This window comes from Mixophyes fleayi, chromosome 1 (assembly GCF_038048845.1).
Source record: "Mixophyes fleayi isolate aMixFle1 chromosome 1, aMixFle1.hap1, whole genome shotgun sequence".
NCBI lineage: Eukaryota > Metazoa > Chordata > Amphibia > Anura > Limnodynastidae > Mixophyes > Mixophyes fleayi.
This window is the reverse complement of record NC_134402.1, coordinates 162,492,986-162,512,056: the sequence shown is the minus strand read 5'-3', so window position 1 is coordinate 162,512,056 and position 19,071 is coordinate 162,492,986. Positions and strand designations below refer to the sequence as shown.

Here is a 19,071-nt window from a genome sequence, read left to right as displayed (position 1 = left end):
TCCGCCCCGGTATACCTGCCTTGTATACCGTACACCAGTTGAGGACCTGCCTCGTCAGACAGCAACTGACACTCTATTTAACAATAGATCAAAAACCTTAGTGTATTCAAAGTACCACACAACATACACCTTTTTTGCGCAGAAAATCAAAGTTCCCAACAATAGTAATAATGTCCCAGAGGTTTTAACAAGTAATTATACTATGCATGTATAACAACTATCAAAACGTTTGTTTAACCACGTGGCAAATCTACCGGAAGTTCGCGTACGCAAAGCAGGAAGTACACATACGCATGGCAATACAATACATCAAAATGCAATATGACAGAAAAAGAAACAGTTTCTCTTTTGTCCCTAGATTCTAGTTAGCGTACCTTAGATAATGCAAAACGGACATTCAGTTTTACAACACAGAGTAAAATTCAGGTTTTGAACACATCGCGTTCTTACCCGTATCTGATGCGTCTCCACCCTTTGTTGCGGAACCGAAATCCGTTGGTCTTGCATTTCGTCCGGCAACGAAACTTCCAAACTCACGAGCCCCCAAATTGTTAAGAGCGTTTTGACGCTAACCAATAACGATTGTCGAATCTCGATTTGTGTTTCCAACGCACAAAGATTTATTCTCAAAAAGTAGCAGGAAATATTCAAGCGAAATTATAATAAGTACAGTCGTTACTTATCGCAGGCGCTCTGGATCCAGTGTACAGTCATTCAATCCTGAAGTCTGGGGACAAGATGTCTGAACACTAGATGAGGAGCTGCTGCTTATATGCACACAGAAATACAGTAAAACAATGCAGATGGTACAGCTTGCTTCTATTGGTCCAGGTTTCAGGAAGGTCCAAGGGGTTGTCAATCATTGGCTAGTTCAACCTAAAGAATCCACAGGAGGAGGTCATCTCTCCAGGGGGTATGCTCCGATCTTCCCGCCAAGATTCCATAGTCTTAATAGTTCATAATTCCCTATCAGTCATAACTTGCGTATGCACTCTGCCATTCCTACGCAGAGCGAACCGGACAGTAGCAAATGTAAAGGGGATTAATATGATACCACACATCATATGATTCCTTCAACCTGTACCATATGTTTTACTGATATGCATATAACTTATAATATTAAACATGAATACTACTATTTCGACATAAATGACTATGTGTTGCAACTACCATTAATGTGTACTATTTTACAAGTGTGCGTGTTTGTACGAATGTATGCAAAAGACTAAATACTGTTGTTGCCACGTGTTGCAGCTCCGTAAGCCCTTCCACGCCGTAGCGTGCCGTACGCATCTTTTCAGACAAAGACAACCAAGTTTGCTCGATTTTAATTTAAATGACTTTATCCAATTTGCTGACTTCGACAGCTGATAGTTGGAGAGAGAAGATGGGTCGAGGGAAGATTTTTTAAGAATAGGGAAAATAAGAGCATGCTTGAAAGCTGTGGGGAAGATACCAGTGTAGAGAGAGAGGTTACAGAGATGAGCAAGGTGACAACAGGTATTGGAAGAAAGGGAGCAGAGGAACTTGGAGGGGACAGGATCGAGAGGACAGGCTGTAGATGAACAGAAGGAGAGAAAAGAGAGGATCTCAGGTACAATTATAGGAGGGTAGGAGTCAAGGGTGGCAGAGTGAGTGATAGAGAGTATGACAAGAACAGATAATATTGTGGATAGAGTCAATTTTATTTTTGAAGTAGGTAGCAAAGTAAAGAGCGGTGATAAATGAGGGAGGGGGGGTGGGGGAGGACACAGTAGAATTAATGGTAGCAAAGAGGCGTCAAGGTTAATTGGACAGGGAGGACATGAGGGATGTGAAAAAGGTTTGTTTGGCAAGAGAGAGGACAGAATAGTAGGAAGAAAGAATGAATTTAAAGTGTATGAAATCAGCAACGGAGCGGGATTTCCTCCATAGGCGTTTAGAGGAGTGGGAGCACTTTTAGAAGAGACGAGTAAGAGGGGAGTGGCACGGTTGGGGTTTGAATTGGTGGGGATGAAGGAGGGTGACTGGGGCTGTAGTATCAAGGGCAACAGAAAGTATGGTGTTGTAAAGAGAGACAGCATGATAGGAAAGAAATGGGAGGAAGTAAGGGTTCGAGGGAGGACACAAAGATGATGGGGTCAAAACTATTGATGAGACGCAGTGTGCAGGCGAGTTTGGGGGGCAGGGGGTAATGGTAAAGAGAGGGTAAAGGAAAGGAGATTGTGGTCAGAGAATGGGTAGTCAGAATTTAGAAGTTGGCTCACAAGTGTTCTTTACTTTATAGTGCATGCCCCAAAGCCATTAAGTTCATACATTGCTGTCTTGTTGTGTTGGCTTAACAATAGTGCACAAAAATGTATTTATCAATAGATTTTCCTTTTTTTATCACAGACAAACCCAGCATACAGTTTTGTCTTCAAACACCATTTGTTGCACTGCTCACTATTTATAAAGAAATGATTGTAAACACATTTGCCACAATTACAGTGCACAGAGAAGGACAAAGTAACCTATTAATGTTTTTTCTGCTTCTTCTTGGCTGGACGGCATTTCCTGCAACAAAATGAGAAGATCTTGATGGTAATGTAGAGAAGAGTGAAGAGGCAGACGAGCAGGAAACCAACGACATCTAAGCAGTGGTACTGGTACCAAGTTAGGTCATGGGATGCGGGGCGCAGATGCTTCGCTCCCTTGTGGCGCATGACAAACTCTATCCAGAAAACAGCTCTGTCTAGTGGTTTGATTGGCTGGTCATGATGGATGCTTGATATCCTCATAGCGTTTTCTTTATACCTAAAATGTATACCAACAGTTATAAAAACTTCACAGTTTTGTATTCTTTAATTTAAGCAGTATTCCCACTTAGTCAGTTTTCACTGACCGAATTCTCTATAAAATGGCTCTGGAGGGATGTGTGTGGGAGGACCAATAAGAAGCTGCAATCTGCATGAGTGTGGGTTTTTCTTGGAGTTTGTGGCCTCTGCAGCTTCATACATTCCCAGGCTTTCGTACTGGTCTGTGAGAAGAATAGTGGACCCCGGAGAAAAACGGCTTGATGGCCTTTGGTGAGGTGTTCCCTACATATAATGATTTATTTCACTATACCTAGGAATGCATCTTTAACAATAGGTATAGACTGTAGACCAAAGATAATATTTATGCCCTTAAAGTAGAAAGATAACTAGATTATAAAATCCAAATGGTCTATATCGGTTTCTTTCACTCTTTCCCTTGTTGCCAGAATTTTTACGTAATGTTGTACAGTGGAAGTTTTATAGATCTAAAATTAGATATCTGTAACATAATAGACTAAATGACTAAGATGACACAATGAGTAATATAAAAATTAGTCAGGAGCCACACCCAGATTAGCTAAACTGAACCTATACCTGGCAATAAACATACACGACCGAATGCAGCCCATGCCAAACTATGCAAGTTCAGCCATCGCTGAGGTGGATAATAAGCAACAACAAAGCTAATCTCTTATATAGTATATGCATACTGCGGGGTAGATTCAATTAGCTAATATGGCAATTTATCTGCTGATTTTTCGATGTTCTAAAGAGCAACTCGGATAATTGAATCCACCTATGTGGCTAAAGATGTTATCAAAGCCACTTTTAAGTCATTAGGCTCCTTGTGGCTTTATAAAGTATGAGAATTAACTTGAAACTTACAATTAAAGCATATAAAGTTTTCACAAAGCAAAAAAAAAAAATCTATTGTCACTATTAGAAATGATGAGTTAGGTGCAATTTTACAAACCCGGGGCATATTTATCTGGATAGGTTAAGTGCATTTGTTTGGTTTACGGCTTTACTATAGGGGTCTTGGACAAATATTACTGTAGGTTGACTGTTAAAGCTTGTCATAGATTTTATACATTAGATTAGAGGTAGGGGATTAACAAATTGTTAAATAAGGGACTGAGGTGAAAATAGCAGAAAAATCAGAATTCTAAATAGTAATTTATATTATATAAAATAATACAATTCTAATAATAATCTTACGTAGGATTGTTAATAACGGTGTTAACTGCATCCACTAAGTCCTGGATTTGCATCTTGTTTATGTCCAGAATTACTGCCATGCCTTTTGTCTTCATGTGGACCAAATTATCTTTCTGCTCAGCAAAGAGTGGAATTCCCACCATAGGGATTCCATGATATATGGCTTCATATATTCCATTGGTTCCCCCATGAGTAATGAAAGCTTTAGTCTTGGGATGGCCTAAAATAGGATATAAAATAGGACATAGTAATGTTTTACTGTTGACTAGTAAAAATATACAACTATTTATTGGTATCATTTAAAATGATTTTAAACTGAAACCATAGGAAAGCAAGAAAGTTATCTGCTGACTTCCTGTTTGAAGGTTCAATGAAGGAGACAGAAAAGCACTACTCAGAAACAAAATATAGACAGTAACAAATACACTTTTGATTGAGTTCAGTTATATAGTAAATTTACATAAAATATGGATCATATTAAGTTTTGTAACAATCAGTGTTGTGAACTACTTCCATACATAGTTTCTGCTGGGCAGATTAGTGTATTTACTAAGTCAGCATAATGGGCACTTTTCACAGTCATACCAACATATAACTGGAAAGGGATTATCTAGATTTAATGTTGGGGTCATCCAGGATTATTCTAGGTTAAGGTTGAACCCTGTATAACATACACTATACCTAGTACTTATTAGTTTAAAGTGAGGAACATCTATACAATGGTTGCAGTTGAACCCTGTCCCCAAAGCGGGAGACAGGGTGTTCTTCTCACACTCATAAGGGAAATCAGACTTTATATCACCCCTGGTGTTTGAGGGAGCTGGGATCCTTTTCTTCTGCCTCTTCCTCCCCCCTTATCCTTATCCTCCGTTCCTCCATCTCTCCCCCGTGTCTCTCTGTCTGTCTACCCCACCCCTTAGATTGTACGCTCCTTTGAGCAGGGTATTCTCTCCTCCTGTCTTCACCACTGTTAACTCTGCTCTCCAGCTACTTAGCCCTCCTCCTTGAGGACCCTCTTTCCCCCGTCCCCTCTTGCTCCCTCCTCTCCCCTTGGGGGTCTCCCTGTCATCCGGGCCTTCTCTCTTGGACTCCGTCGTTGGCGGACCTTCCCCTCTCCCCTCCTTCGCCCCTCTAGCTGTGCTTTGAGCTCACTGAGTTACTGTGATTATTGTTTACTGTACTGTGCTGTCTCACTTCGTATTGTAATTTCGTTTGTCCCTGTATGGCGCTACGGACACCTAGTGGCGCCCTATAAATAAAAATTAATAATAATAATAATAATAACAATAATAATAATAATATGTTAGCGCTGTACAGATGTATTGCTAAGATAAAATATATGCTTCCTAATGCTCCAGTCTTCAAACTGTGGAATTTATTGCTGGTACCGCTACTGTGGTGGTGGTTGGAGGCACTTCTTACATCTCATGGGGCAGAACAGTTAATAATGATAGAAGGTCCAGGTAAAATGCCAAGTTCAAACCTCTAAAGTGGCAACTAATCCTTCCTCACCCTGTCATGTTGATGGATAGGTCAGGTAATAAAAGTAAGAAAACTAATGACCAGTATATGTTGTTTAACCTTTTTCTATTAACTTATTGGCAAACTACTTACAACAATTAAGAATAGTATTGAAACTATTTCCATGTTTCTAAATGATTTAAAGTCAAACAAATCTCAGAAAAAGTCTACCCAAGTGATCCTCCTATGAGGTTTCTTTTGTGACAGCTGCTGTTTATTTTTTATTTTATAGATTTGTATTTATTTTACATGTTAACTAGCTTTAAATTTTAGACTGAATGCATCAGTTCTGTATGCATAGGACAAGCATAGGCAACTTATTTTTTTTATTTGACCAATATATTCAAAGAGGGAATGTGTGTGTTTTTAGTTCATTCATGTTTGTTTAAATATACTATACCCCCCTCTACAACCAATTTAAAAATGCATATGCAGAGATGGAAATCAGGCAATGCTGTCTGGTGCCATCTGCGCTTATATTGGATGTGGGCAGGGGCGGATTGGGTATAGGCCTTACCAGGAAGTTCCAGGGTAGGCTTGTGGCCTAACAAGGCTGCCACGAGTATCACTGTTTTTCTTTTCTTTTATTATTCATGTTTTTTATTATTATTTTTTTTCCCCACCCGGTGCAGGGAGGGTGGTGTGGTTGGAAGGGTGCGGAGGGGCATTTGGTGGTCAATAGACAGCAACAGACAGCCAATCGTGGGTCTGGCTGTTGCTGAATGGCCTCAGACAGGAAGAGTTCACTTCACTTCCTGTCTGAGCAGCGAGGAGCAATGCTGCAGAAAAGCAACTAAAGAGCGGGGGCTGCACATACAAAACTCGATGGCTGGGGGCAGGTTTGCACATAGAAAACTATAGGGAGGGGAGTTGCACATAGAAAACTATAGGGAGGGGGGGCTGCAAATACAAAACTATAGAGAAAGAGAAGCTGCATATACAAAACTTTAGGGGGGCTGCTATACTGTGTGAAGGAAAGGGGGGCTGCTATAATGTGTGAAGGACGGTAGAGTATGTTGCTAGTTATGTAAGGGAATGGGGGCTTCTTAAAATAATGTGTGATATTAGGGAAGGGAGGAGAGTGTCTTAATAGTACATGGTTGGGAGGTAGGCTATGAATTTAATGTTGGAGTTTAGGTGGGGGCTATTTTATTTGTGGGGTGAAATTGGGACAATTTAATTAATTGGTGGGGCTATTTAATTTAATACTGGGGCCTATTAAATTAAGATGGGGTGATGGGACCTTTAATTTAATGCTGTGGGATTTGGTAATATTAATTGAATGTGGGGCTGAGTTTGGGGAGGAAGGCTATTTATTAAATGTGAATATTAATAATTTAATGCTGGGGACGGTTGTGGAAAATGGTTTTATTAAATGTAAATGGTATTAATTTATTGCTGATGCTGTTTGGAGGGACGGAAATAGGTTTATTTATTAAACGGGAATACTATTCATTTAATATTGGGTTTGGTTGGAGGAAAATAGGTCTATTTATTAAATCTATATACTATTAATTTAATGTCAGGGCTGGTTGGAGGGAAAAAGATCTATTTATGAAATGTGAGTACTATTATTTTAATGTTGGGGCTGGAAGGAGGCCTAATTATTAAATGTGGGTGCTATTGGTTTTATGTTGGGGCTGATTGGAGTTTACTAAGTTTAATGTACTGATTTTTTCCCCAAATTGGGCCTCCAACATTCCAGGATCCCGTCAAGCAGCAACTGATCTAAAAAAAAAAAACAGCCACAGGTGGTGAGAGTGACAAGAACAGGTAGGAAAGAACAGGATAGTCTGCCAACTGTCATGAGTTTGGTTGGGCAGTCCCGAATTAGGGTGGCTGTCTCTCGTAGTCAGGATTTGGTCCAACTGCAAAGACAGTTGGGAGGTGTGTCCTGATTCACACTGTACTGCTCGTGAAGGCACAGCTGCGTGCACCTAACAGTAGTGCACACTGTTTTGCCTGTGTATTGGTCTAAATAGTATATAAAATGATACTCTCCCCTGTCTTAAGTGCCCCGTGCCTCCCAGAGCATTATTACAGCTCTTGTGATACTTTAGTGGTCCCATTCTCAGCCGCCATTGCACTGAAAATATCATTAATCCTGCCTCCTTTACACTTACCATATCACCAGCAAACCCTTGGAATAGCTCTCTCCGTCACTTAGGTCATTGTCTGCCAACCCTCCCTGCACTGTTATTAATTCAAACCACCAGCAATCACTGGGCACATTTAGGGCTCATACAGAATTGTTACAAAATAAGTATTTTCTTGCAGATGGGTCTTCCAGGTGGATTGACTAATGTTTTATGTATGTTTGGGTAAAAGGTAAATAACCAGCAACCTAGGGTTTTTTGCGGATAGGTAGGCATATTCCTTCTTGTTTAAAATGCCCTTGATTGTTGCCCTGTTTAAAAGTTTCTTAAGTTCTTTCTGATAATCCTTCCTTGGATCACCTGGTAGACTCTCGTATGTTGAGGTATCACTAAGTTGTCTCATTAGTTCAGCCTCATAGTCTGCACTGTTAAGAATGGCAGTACCCCCCTTATCAGCAGGTTTATGTATAATTTATTTATTTGTCTCCAATTCTCTAATGGCTATCCTTTCAGTATTCGTAATATTGGGTCTCCTGGATTTTTTATGTATAGAAATCGACTCAAGGTCTCTTTCAACTAATTTTTGAAATGTGTGACTAAAATGACCCTTTACGTTACCAGGATAAAAGGTGGACTGTATCTTCATGTCCGTATGTTTGTACTTTGAGAAATCTTTCTAATTTGTGGCTATGGTGTTGGTGTTATGGGGGTTATCAAAGAATTTTTTGAGAGTTAACTTTCTTATGTACTTATGAAGGTTTCAAATTTGTTGAGTTGTGCTTCACGTCCCCGTAAAGACCCCGGAAGGTTGCGTTTAGCACGCCAACAGAACTGAAAGTCTGAACTTCATTTTACCAGTCAGTTGTCATTTGTTATCCAGACTTTATTTCACCATCCTGACATCGGGTTGGGATTCTATTTCGATTACGGACATGTATTGCTTTTATAGTCAAATATCTGGACTATGAACATGGGTTTTGTTTTGTGGATAGGACTTTAACCCTGTTGAACAATTAACTCATATTGCTTTTGATATTAGTCTGTTATGTCTTGCGTGTTTTGTTTTTTGGGTTCCTACACCCTATATTGCTATTGATATTGTTTTTGTATTACCTGTTCAAGGCACCATTTATTGGTCCGGACCATTTATTTGAGTTTGTAATAAACGGTTTTTTTTTTTTGCATACCATTGCCTTTGCTCTTGCACTTTTCCACCGCTTTGTGCACAGAAACATTCCATACCCCTTTATTCTTCATTGCACCAGGGAGTACTATAGCCTTTATCTATTTCCGAGGTTGAAGGCCCAACCTCTCCTTGTCACTTATCCCCTAGGCTGCATACTAATTTACCAGGGAGCGCAGATTTCCCCACTATATATATATTTTATGCAACACTTCTAAGGGGCATATTCAATTGTCGGCAGAAATGCTGAAAATCCCGCGCCGCGGGTTTCCGCGGCTTTAAAACTACTACCGTTATTACGGTAGTTTTCTCGCTGGATTTCAGCTCGCAGCTCCCTGAGCCACGCGACATTTGAATATGCCCCTAAGTGTCCACTTTGACTACTGTCTATATATAGACTATTAATTTGTGTTACATTGCTTATTGCTCTGTTTCATAAATCAGTTTGCTTCCTTTTGCATCCTGGTGACAGGCTGTTGGGAGGGGGCTTAGTGTTGGGATTTCGAGGGGAGCGTTTTTTTTCCATGCTTCCCTTTGGGTGGTGATGGCCAGTGCCCCTAATACTGGCTGTAGCTGGGTGAATACTTTTAAATAACATTAAGTAACACCAATATTTTAAATGGAAAAACTAATGAATACAGAAAACTTGTGTGTCTCAAGCAGGTCTGCAGAAGACTTACCCAGAAGATCATTCTGTGGTATCCAGTCATACAGCACTGTATTCTCCCCTAATGTATCCGGTTTCTTCCCACTGTATCGCCAGATTACCTATCACAGTCATGATACATTTTTGATAAGTTAAACAAATGAAAGTAAAATAATTCTCATTAATAAATACATGGTATTTGGGCAAATGGTGATGGAAAATTAAATTTGGGTGTTATAAATTGTCCAAAGCACTGTTATGTCCGTTTCTGTAGTCACCAATGAAGATTGTGCGATTAATCTGCTTCCAACGTACAAGAGATTTAATAGCAGAATATATATATATATATATATATATATATATATATATATATAGATATATATATAGATATATATATAAAACAAATTACAAGAACGTATAACCGATACATTACACTTGCGCATTGGATACATTAACAGTCAATCCTGAAGTCCGTGGTCAAAGAGAGTGAATGATACTGTCCAGTGGCTTTTTATGCAGTTTGAGTTTGACAAAAAAAACAGTGATGATGTCACAATGTCGACAAAGATAATTAAAAGAGTTCCTCATTGGTTCAAGGTTTATGATATTCCAGTAGAATACTGGTCATAGGTTAGTTCTAATGATTCTTCTCCAAAAGTAGGGGCAACTGACTCTGTTGTTGGGGCAACTGTTGTGTACGTGTGCTGCCCTAGGCAACCGCTGAAAATCTGGTTTAAACTAGCCCATTAGAAGAGTATTTATAAGAATTAATCTTATACTAATCATAACTAGCGATCGCTATGTGCGAGGGTTTCTTCGATGATACCGGATTCCTGCTGGTAAATTGTGGATTAATATAAGACCAAACACCATACATTTCTTAGGACCTGAACCATAAATGCCTTTAATGTAGGTTTATCTTTGTGTAAATAATCTCTAATTCTTAATAATACAAGAATAGGAGTTGGAACTTTAATAAATGTGAACCATTTACAAATGTAGGTGTGAATGTAAGTGTATTTGCTTTGTTTACCTGTGCGCATGGAAAACTAATACAATCAATATAAATTAATTTAGTACGACTTTATCCAATTATTCAACTTCAACATGCCACCCTTTGATAGTATACCTAACACTCTTACCCTTTAAAGATTTTATTGCAGGATCTCAGTAGTACACTTCATTTTCTGTAATAATTGTCCCTCTTAGTACCATTACACTGTCTGTATATATCAGTTGTGATATTATGAGAAAGAGTCACAATTTCAGAAATTGCTTTACTTAAAAAACCTATACCTCTGGAGTTCGGAGTTAACCATTTGTATGCCCTTCACCCACATATATAATACTTTATCTGGAAGGATATAAGGTACAACATAATATGTTACATCAATACACAATATCTGTCCAAGGCAAGTCTCAACTTGTGTGTATCATTTAAACAATAACCTAAAGGAACTTTCCCAATAATTATTTTCTTTTATATCTATTAACATAACCTCATAATACCCTTCAGTCTTTCTGATTAACCGTACTCTAATGAGTCTTTCATCAATACTTGGGGGGTGGGCTATTGTCTAATCATTTGGTTCAGCTTCCCAATACTCAAGTTTCTTTGCATGGGAAAAATTTAGGCACAGCAATGACCGATCTAATGAAAATTGTCGAAATTTCAAACTAGGCAACCTAATTCTATTATATCTCCCTTCTATTGGTCAAACCCCCGCATAATTCAAGCACCTCAAAGATGTTTAGTGGGAACGGTACTAGTCCTACATTATTTTGACCCTGAGGTACGTGAGAGCACACCCAGCATTCAATTTGTTTTAAGACCTTACCCACAAAATGAGAATCAGCCCAAGTACAAATTATTACTCTACTGGCATCACAGTACTTACAGACACAATATTCTTCAGACAATAGACCCTCACACTGTCTCCGAGCTCCAATGTTAGTAGACCTTTTCTTTACCCCGAATTGAATAGTGTAATTGGCTGGACTGATTGTGTTAACAAATACTCCTCCATCTCCACATCATCAGTATCCCTACTTAAACAGTCTCTATCAACCTATCACATTACAAAAATAGAATGTCCTTGAAAAAATAAGAATGAGAAAAACACTGGAAATGGAAAAACAGAAAAAACGCTGCTCTATGATGGGATAACAGTCTTTGCAAAGTCTTTAGCTCAGGTGTTATTAACTGTGGTCTCCCGGAACAGATTCACGAGTGCCAGCCATGGCTATAATTTTAACCTTTTCCAAATTGTTGACTTCTCTGCAGTGTATGGAACAGATCCAAGAGTCTTTCTGCTACTTACAGAGATGTGGTGATAGTCATTATTATTATTATTCATTTTTATTAATAGGGCACCACTAGGTATCCGTAAGGTCGTACAGGGACAGACAGAACACAATACAGGGTGAGACAGCACGGTACAGTTAACAAAAAGCACAAAACTCGGAAGCTCAATGTACAGCTTGATGAGAGGTGAGAGGCCCCAGCGGGGTAGAGAGAGGGGTAGAAGGGCAGGAGGACCTCACTGAAGAGACAAGAAGCTGGAGAGCAGAATTAAGGTGGTGGAGAACAGGAGGAGAGGAGGCCCTGCTCGAAGGAGTGTAAAATCTAAGGATGACACATAGGCAGCGAAGTTGAGGAACAGGGGAAATAGAGGAGTTAAGAACAGTGATAGAAAGGTCGGAAGGGGAGGGGGAATGAGCGGAGGAAAGACAATAAGTTTGGTTTTAGCAAGATTAAGTTTGAGGAATCTAGAGGACATCCAGGAGGAGAAGGCAGAGAGGCAGGTGGACACCTTGGAGAGGAGGGAGGGAGATCAGGAGAGGAAAGGTAGAATTGGGTGTCATCTGCATAAAGGTGGTACTTAAGTCCAAAGGAGCTGATGAGTTCACCCAGGAAAGAGGTGCAAAGAGAGAACAGTAGGGGTCCGAGAACAGAGCCTTGGGGGACCCCTACTGGAAGGGATGAGGGGGGAGAGAGAGATCCAGAGGTGGAGACAAAGAAGGAACGGTTAGCAAGGTAAGAGGTGAACCAGGACAGAGCGGAGCCGGAAAGGCCAAAGGATTGAAGGGTGTGGAGCAGGAGCGGGTGGTCAATGGTGTCGAAGGCTGCTGAGAGATCCAAGAGAATGAGAAGGGAGAAGTGGCCCCTAGCTTTAGCAGAGAGGAGATCGTTGGTGATTATGGCCAGGGCAGTTTCAGTGGAGTGGAGTGGGCAGAAGCCAGATTGGAGAGGATCAAGGAGGGAGTGATCAGAGAGGTAGGTGGAGAGGCGGCTGCTGACGAGCCTTTCAAGTATTTTGGAGGCAAAGGGGAGAAGAGAGATGGGCGATAGTTGAGGAGAGAAGTGGGGTCGAGATTAGGTTTCTTAAGAATGGGGGAAACAAGAGCGTGTTTGAAGGAGGAGGGGAAGATGCCGGTGGAGAGGGAGAGATTGAAGAGGTGGGCGAGGTGTGAGCAGGTGGCGGGGGGAAGGGAGCGAAGGAGGTGGGAGGGGATGGGGTCCAGGGGACAGGAAGATGGAGGGGAGGATGAAAGGAGAGAGTGAACGTTTATCTGTCCTCGCTCCAACGCCGGTAGCCGCACTTCCGGTTTGCGGCGGGGAGTTCACGTGACTCCCCGTTGGATCTCTCATGTGACCCGAGGCGAGGATTTCAAAATAAAAAGGAGGCTCTGACATCATACCTGTGTCAGATCAACAGGTTAGTCTTCCTGACTCTGTCCTTGTGTCTCCAGAGCTCTGTTGCTAGTATTCTGTGTTCCTGTCCTGGCTCCTGGTTTATCTGCATCTTTGAATTCTGACCTGTGTACCGAACCGGCTTGTATACCAGACTACTCTCCTGCCATATGCTGTGTACCGCTGCCATCTGAGCTGTGTACCGAAATGGCTTGTATCCAGACTCTCCACCTGCTCTGCTCAGACTGTCGTCTCTTAGCGTTTATTGAAGACCACAACACCCTCAAGGTACCTAATTACTACTTCTATTATATTGTCAGTTTCTTCAATTTCTCTCACATCTAGGGACCAAACCAAGGGCCGCGACCTGCAGTTCCCTTGCAGCCAAGTCCATCCCACCTTGCGGTGGTTCTTGGTGAAAACCAGGGGGCTGTTAGACTCCGAGCCTTGCTAGGTCTGCGCAAATCTAGACTGAGTGTATCCTGAGTGTGACACTATAGCACTTTCGTAATTTATAACAGTATATTCAGCACATGTCCGTCTGTCTATGAAAAATGTAAATGATAAAATCTTTACATTTTCTAAGGGGGTGTCACTTAGGTCAGGTCTTGCGGTAAAAAGTCTGATTCAAATATTCTATACAATCATGCGCATTTGTATATCTGCCAAATTCACCCTCAGCTAAAGCCTCCTCTTATTCTACCCTTTGTGCATGTGTAGGCACATTTTTGTAAATCTTGCTTAGGAGACATACCTAATTTAGGCAGAATCTAAGAGGGCACATACTGAATGTGGTATATAAATAGTTGAATCATGTTTCTGTGACAAGACTCCTGAAGCAAAAACCTGCTGTTTCAGTAAGTATAAAAGTACAAATCTGCAGGTGCCTTTGCGGCCATGAAAATGTAGTGTATAACCTTAATTCTGTCTTTGTCAAGTGTCTTAGCCCCTTGGGTGAGACAGTATCTCAAATATTTGGCCTTGTCTGGTATTGCTGTACTCTATCCTTTTGCAACCTTGTGTCCTGTTACTGAGAAATGAAGGAACAAGTATTTAGTTTAAAACACTAATGATATAAAAAAAATCAGAACACAGCAATACTACATTTTCATTTCAACAGTCACACCAGACTTGTGCCAAGACACTGAGGCTGTATATGAACCCTTGGGACAGTTTCTATGTATTCTGTAGCTCTTTATAAGAGAGAGAATGAGGTACTGACCATCAGGAAGGGTAAGGAAGACAAATAATAATAGTACAGAGATTATATTAATTCCCCCTTAATCTTAACTATTCTATGGCCCATCCCCCATTCCTTTTAATCTGAACAGGGAGTTACATTACCCATCAAATCTAGTGTCCTGTCCATTTTTAGTTCATAAGGAACTCGGTATCTCTGATAACAATATTTCTACAACCTGTTATGACTTATATCTATAACAGTGGAGTGCAAAATTTACCATTATGAAGCATATCCTGTATTTCCTATGTAAGTTGGTATGAGCCACCGCTACTAGAAGAAAGAATATTTAGAGTGACCCAATATTAACTTCTGCCAGTGCATTCAAGGGAAAATTGTGCACTTCTCCTGTGACATCCACAATATAATATATAAGAGAGCGTTTTTTGTTAGTTAATACCAGATAAAACACATTTTTTTCTTTACTTTTGGTTCTTATCATTAGTCAACCAGGCTTCAGACTTTAGTCTGTTCACTTATGTACCCATTCAAAAGCAGCAAATGTTATATATAGATGTTAATTTATCTCTAGTCTTTTGTCACTTGCTTGTCAATTTACTCTGTTCCCTGGGTTTAAATCTATAGTATCAGTGCACTCAAGGTCAATTAGCTGGAACCATTGTCTCTGGACAATGGATATCTCGGTTTTCTCTTCTCTCAAATATGTGTGGGACAGTATTCTCTATAATCTCTGAAAATACAACATTACAGAGAGTATAACACATTTATTACAATCCCCCTTCATTAATATTAATACAGTTACAAGGCTCACTATTTTCCCTGGCTGCACTTTGGTTATTGCCCATATAAGTTGGGAGTGTTGCTATTGTTTGTTCAGATTTCAAAGTATTGGCTTGCCATTGAATGGAATACTAATATCTCTCCAGGCTATTGATTTTTACTCCAGTCTCACCGGTTTCAGTCACTACCCCTGAGGGTGGGACCGCCCCCCCTTCTCTTGCCTATTTGGCAGTTCCCAGTTCCTGTATATTAATTGCAGGGCTATGGCTGAAACAAGAGTGGGTTCATCATCTTTCTCTGAAATGTTCCCTTTTTATAGCACTCAATATGGGATATAAGTTACATTTGTTGTTTGTATTAGTTTTGCTATCTGTTATACTTTTTCCCACCTTCTGCCTATGGCAACGGGGGTGTGCTGGCGTTCGCTTCACTCGTGCAATATATTCCCTTCCTGTAGTCATAAATTTAAAACAGTAAGTGTGTTTTTAGTGGTTTTAACAAACATTTTTATCTCTTACCATACCTGAAACCTCTGGATTAGAACTACCAACTTTAGGAAAAGGTTGCAAACATTTTCACAGTACGCCGTTGCATACTTACCTCATCCGGTAGCCTTTTATTTTGGTCCACATTCTAGCTTTCCACTTCGTTACTTAGAATAACACTTCCAACAAAAACATTTACAACAATTCTTCTCCAGGGGCTGACCAATGCAATGATAATCACACGAATCAGACCATAAATATTTTACTGGTATTCTAAACCAACTGCATCTCCATTTATAGGAGAGGATCTTTGACCTGTATTTCGGTCACATAAGCCATCTCACAAGTTTGTCTAGTGCCCATGTGGAGACGGACTTCTCAACGCTTCGCAACACAAAACTCCCGCTAGTGATTTTAGTTGGCTGTGGACGGATTCTATAAGCTGCATCCACTCACTTCTTCTCCACTGTGTATCACTTAACAATTCACGCGATTGCCAACTGACACAGTGAGGTCCCTAACACTGTCACTTTCAACTGGGAGAACAGGAATATTAGCATTTAGCAGCGTTATGGAAGCAGACTCCTCAACACTTCACAGCACAAAACAATACTCAACCTTTCCAGTGAAATTCCTGCTGAGTGCTTTAGAACTGGGAACAATAAATATTGAAGAATACCAGCCTTTCCAGTGAATTGCCTCCAACCATCCACAATTTCACAATCACGGTTGCATCGGCAACGTGTGCGGCCTGATCGCACAACTTACAGGAACTAATTATTTGCACGCTCTACAATTACAATTGGGGTTATGATGAAAACCTCTGTTTTCATTTTCACCGTATACCTCGTATACTACCTTTACTTTCACTGTATACTACCTTTATTTCCTCAACAGTTTTACTTTAACAATCACACAATTCACATACACATTTGTTTTCTGTACAGAAAAATATTTTCCAAATAACTTCTCAGAGGTTTTAACAATTTCTTTCACTATAAAATACAACAGTAATATCTATCAATATAAGCATTTAATCATGTGGAAAAATAGTACAATGAATATATACATATTCTATGCATATGAACCATACTTTAATCGCAAAATGACATGAAAAGAAACAATTTTTCTTCCTTGTCACAAGATTCTCACCAGCACCCCTTAGATTACACAAAGCAGATATTCGGTTTAGCAACACTGGATGATAAAAGGTACAGAACTATTTGTGTTCTTACCTGTTTATGACGTATCTCGCATCCTTTGTTGGTAAACTGAAATCCATAGGTTTTGCAAATCCTTAAGTAGTGTGGCTTCACTCTCGAGCCCCTAAACTATCATGTTTGTTTCTATCGTTGCCAATAAAGATTGTCCGATGCGATTATTGTGGTTCCAATGCACAAGATATTTAATAGCAGAATATGTCAAAGTATATCAAAATACAAGAAAGTATCACCGAGACATGAAGTCTGTGGTCAAACTGAGTGAGTGATACTGTCCAGTTGCTTTTTATGCAACTTGAGTTGACAAAAAACAGTGAAGAAGTCACAATGTACACAAAGATAATTAAAAGAGTTCTTCCTTGGTTCAGGGTTTAGGATGTTCCAATAGAAGACCAAACACCATACATTTCTTAGGACCTGAACCATAAATACCTTCAACGTAGGTTTATCATTGTGTAAATAATCTCCAATTATTAACAACAACAGAATCTGAATTAGAACTTTAATAAATGTGCACTATTTAAAAATGTAGGTGTAAATGTAAGTTAATTTGTTTTGTTTACCATTGCGTAATTAGCCCTGGTATGAAGTACTAATCGCAATCGCATGGAAAACTATTACAACCGACATTTATTAAATTACAACAACTTCATCCAATTGTTCGACTTTGAGAGCACAAATATAGAAGCAGCATGTTATTGATCACTTGATGGTAGGGAAGGAATAAGAAATGGTGGAGGCATTCGTACAAGTGCTACCCACCAGTATTTATGGGTCCCTTTTTTCCCAGGACAGGTACTTTTTTACCACTGGAAATCTAACTAAAATTCCTATCTTCTGTGAAGTTAAATGTATGATACACCAAGATTATTAGTCTGAGAGTGAAGGTGTACAATTGATTTTTGGACATAAGGCGAAAGCGTGGCGTGGCTGTTATGGACCATATCATTTCCGTGTCACTTTGGTGGTATAGTTTTCCGTTTCAAAATTATCTATGCACAGCACAACCCTGTGTACTAGCAGAGTGTTTGTATTGTACCACAATCGAAGCATAACGGGTTAAGTAAAGCTTTAAATAATATCTGTAATATAGCTAGTATTTGCCTAATAAAACAAAAACACAAAGTTACCTAATTCTCAGGTGCAGTTTCAGGTTTTAAAGATTTGTCCCTGGAAATGTCTCAAATCAATGTCGCAAAATTTACTACCTAATCTTGCTCTCTGTAGTTTATAAGTAAATATATATTTAAAAATTAAGTATTTTAAAAGAAAAAAAAATGGCATTAATATCTCTATATAAGTTTCAAGTCAGTATACTATTTTCAGTATCAGTTTTTTTTGCTTGTAAAATGATTAAATAGTGGGTGCTGATTATTGCAAATGAAGTGCACAATTACAATTTCAAATTGCATTCAATCAAAATGGCTAAGATAGCTTCATATTTCTAGTTACTTGCCCTCTCATTTTTCCTCAGTTGCTGGAGCACAATTCCTGCATAATAATTGTTTCAGAAATTATTATGCAAGTTGAACATGTCTAGGAATTCTTTAACAGAAAAGAGCAAACTTTAAAGCAATAAACTTATTGTTTGGGTCATAATAATATAATATTGCATTATAATAATATTGGGTCATTTACAAGGAATTTGCATTCTAACCAACCAATAGTTAGTAAGGGGCCTATTTCAGAAAAGGAGAAAAGTCCTTTCTTCTGCAATTTAATACCCTTCTCTATTTACCAAAGCCCCAATAGTGAAGGCTATCACCAGCAATCTCTGGGGGTCTCTGGTGAAGGCTTCACCATTTCCATGGGGAGAAGTCTATTTACCTTGGACAGGTGCGGTCCTCATATAGCTATTACCATCTCAGGGTGGCAATAGCAGCGACTCTGCACAAAAATGGTTTATTATTTAAAATAAAGCATTTTCTCTTAGTCTAAATATGTGAAATATTGTTTTTTCTATTTTTTATTTTTAGCAAAAGTTGAACCAGGAACCCATGCTGGGGGTTCCAGTTCCACTGTGCCTGTGTGAACTGATAAGCAGGTTTATGCATATGTTCCCACAATGGCTTTGCGCAGTGGTAAGGTCAGCCTTTCCACTGCCAGCCAGTATCACTGGGGAGCAGAGTATCACAAAACTGTCCCGGTAAAAATTTATTGTTAAATTGCAGAAGAGAAGATTTTCTATTTCTGCAATAAGCAGTGGTAGAAAATCTTTCATAGGCCAGGTTTTAATAAACCCTCTAAATT

The 19,071-nt window shown here is 39.5% G+C and overlaps 1 protein-coding gene across 2 annotated transcripts in view; it reads right to left on the bottom strand.

The window, feature by feature from the left end:
- Positions 1–632: 632 nt before the first annotated feature.
- LOC142144244 (UDP-glucuronosyltransferase 2B31-like) overlaps positions 633–19,071 on the bottom strand; it is a 67,264-nt gene continuing 48,825 nt past the window's right edge. For both annotated transcript variants that reach the window (XM_075202859.1, XM_075202866.1), the window contains exons 4-6: positions 9,476–9,563; positions 3,996–4,215; positions 633–2,775 (exon numbers count right to left, since the gene is read on the bottom strand). In XM_075202859.1, coding sequence (XP_075058960.1) covers positions 2,496–2,775; positions 3,996–4,215; positions 9,476–9,563 — 588 coding nt within the window. In that variant the 3' untranslated portion in view covers positions 633–2,495. The remainder of the gene's footprint in view (positions 2,776–3,995; positions 4,216–9,475; positions 9,564–19,071) is intronic.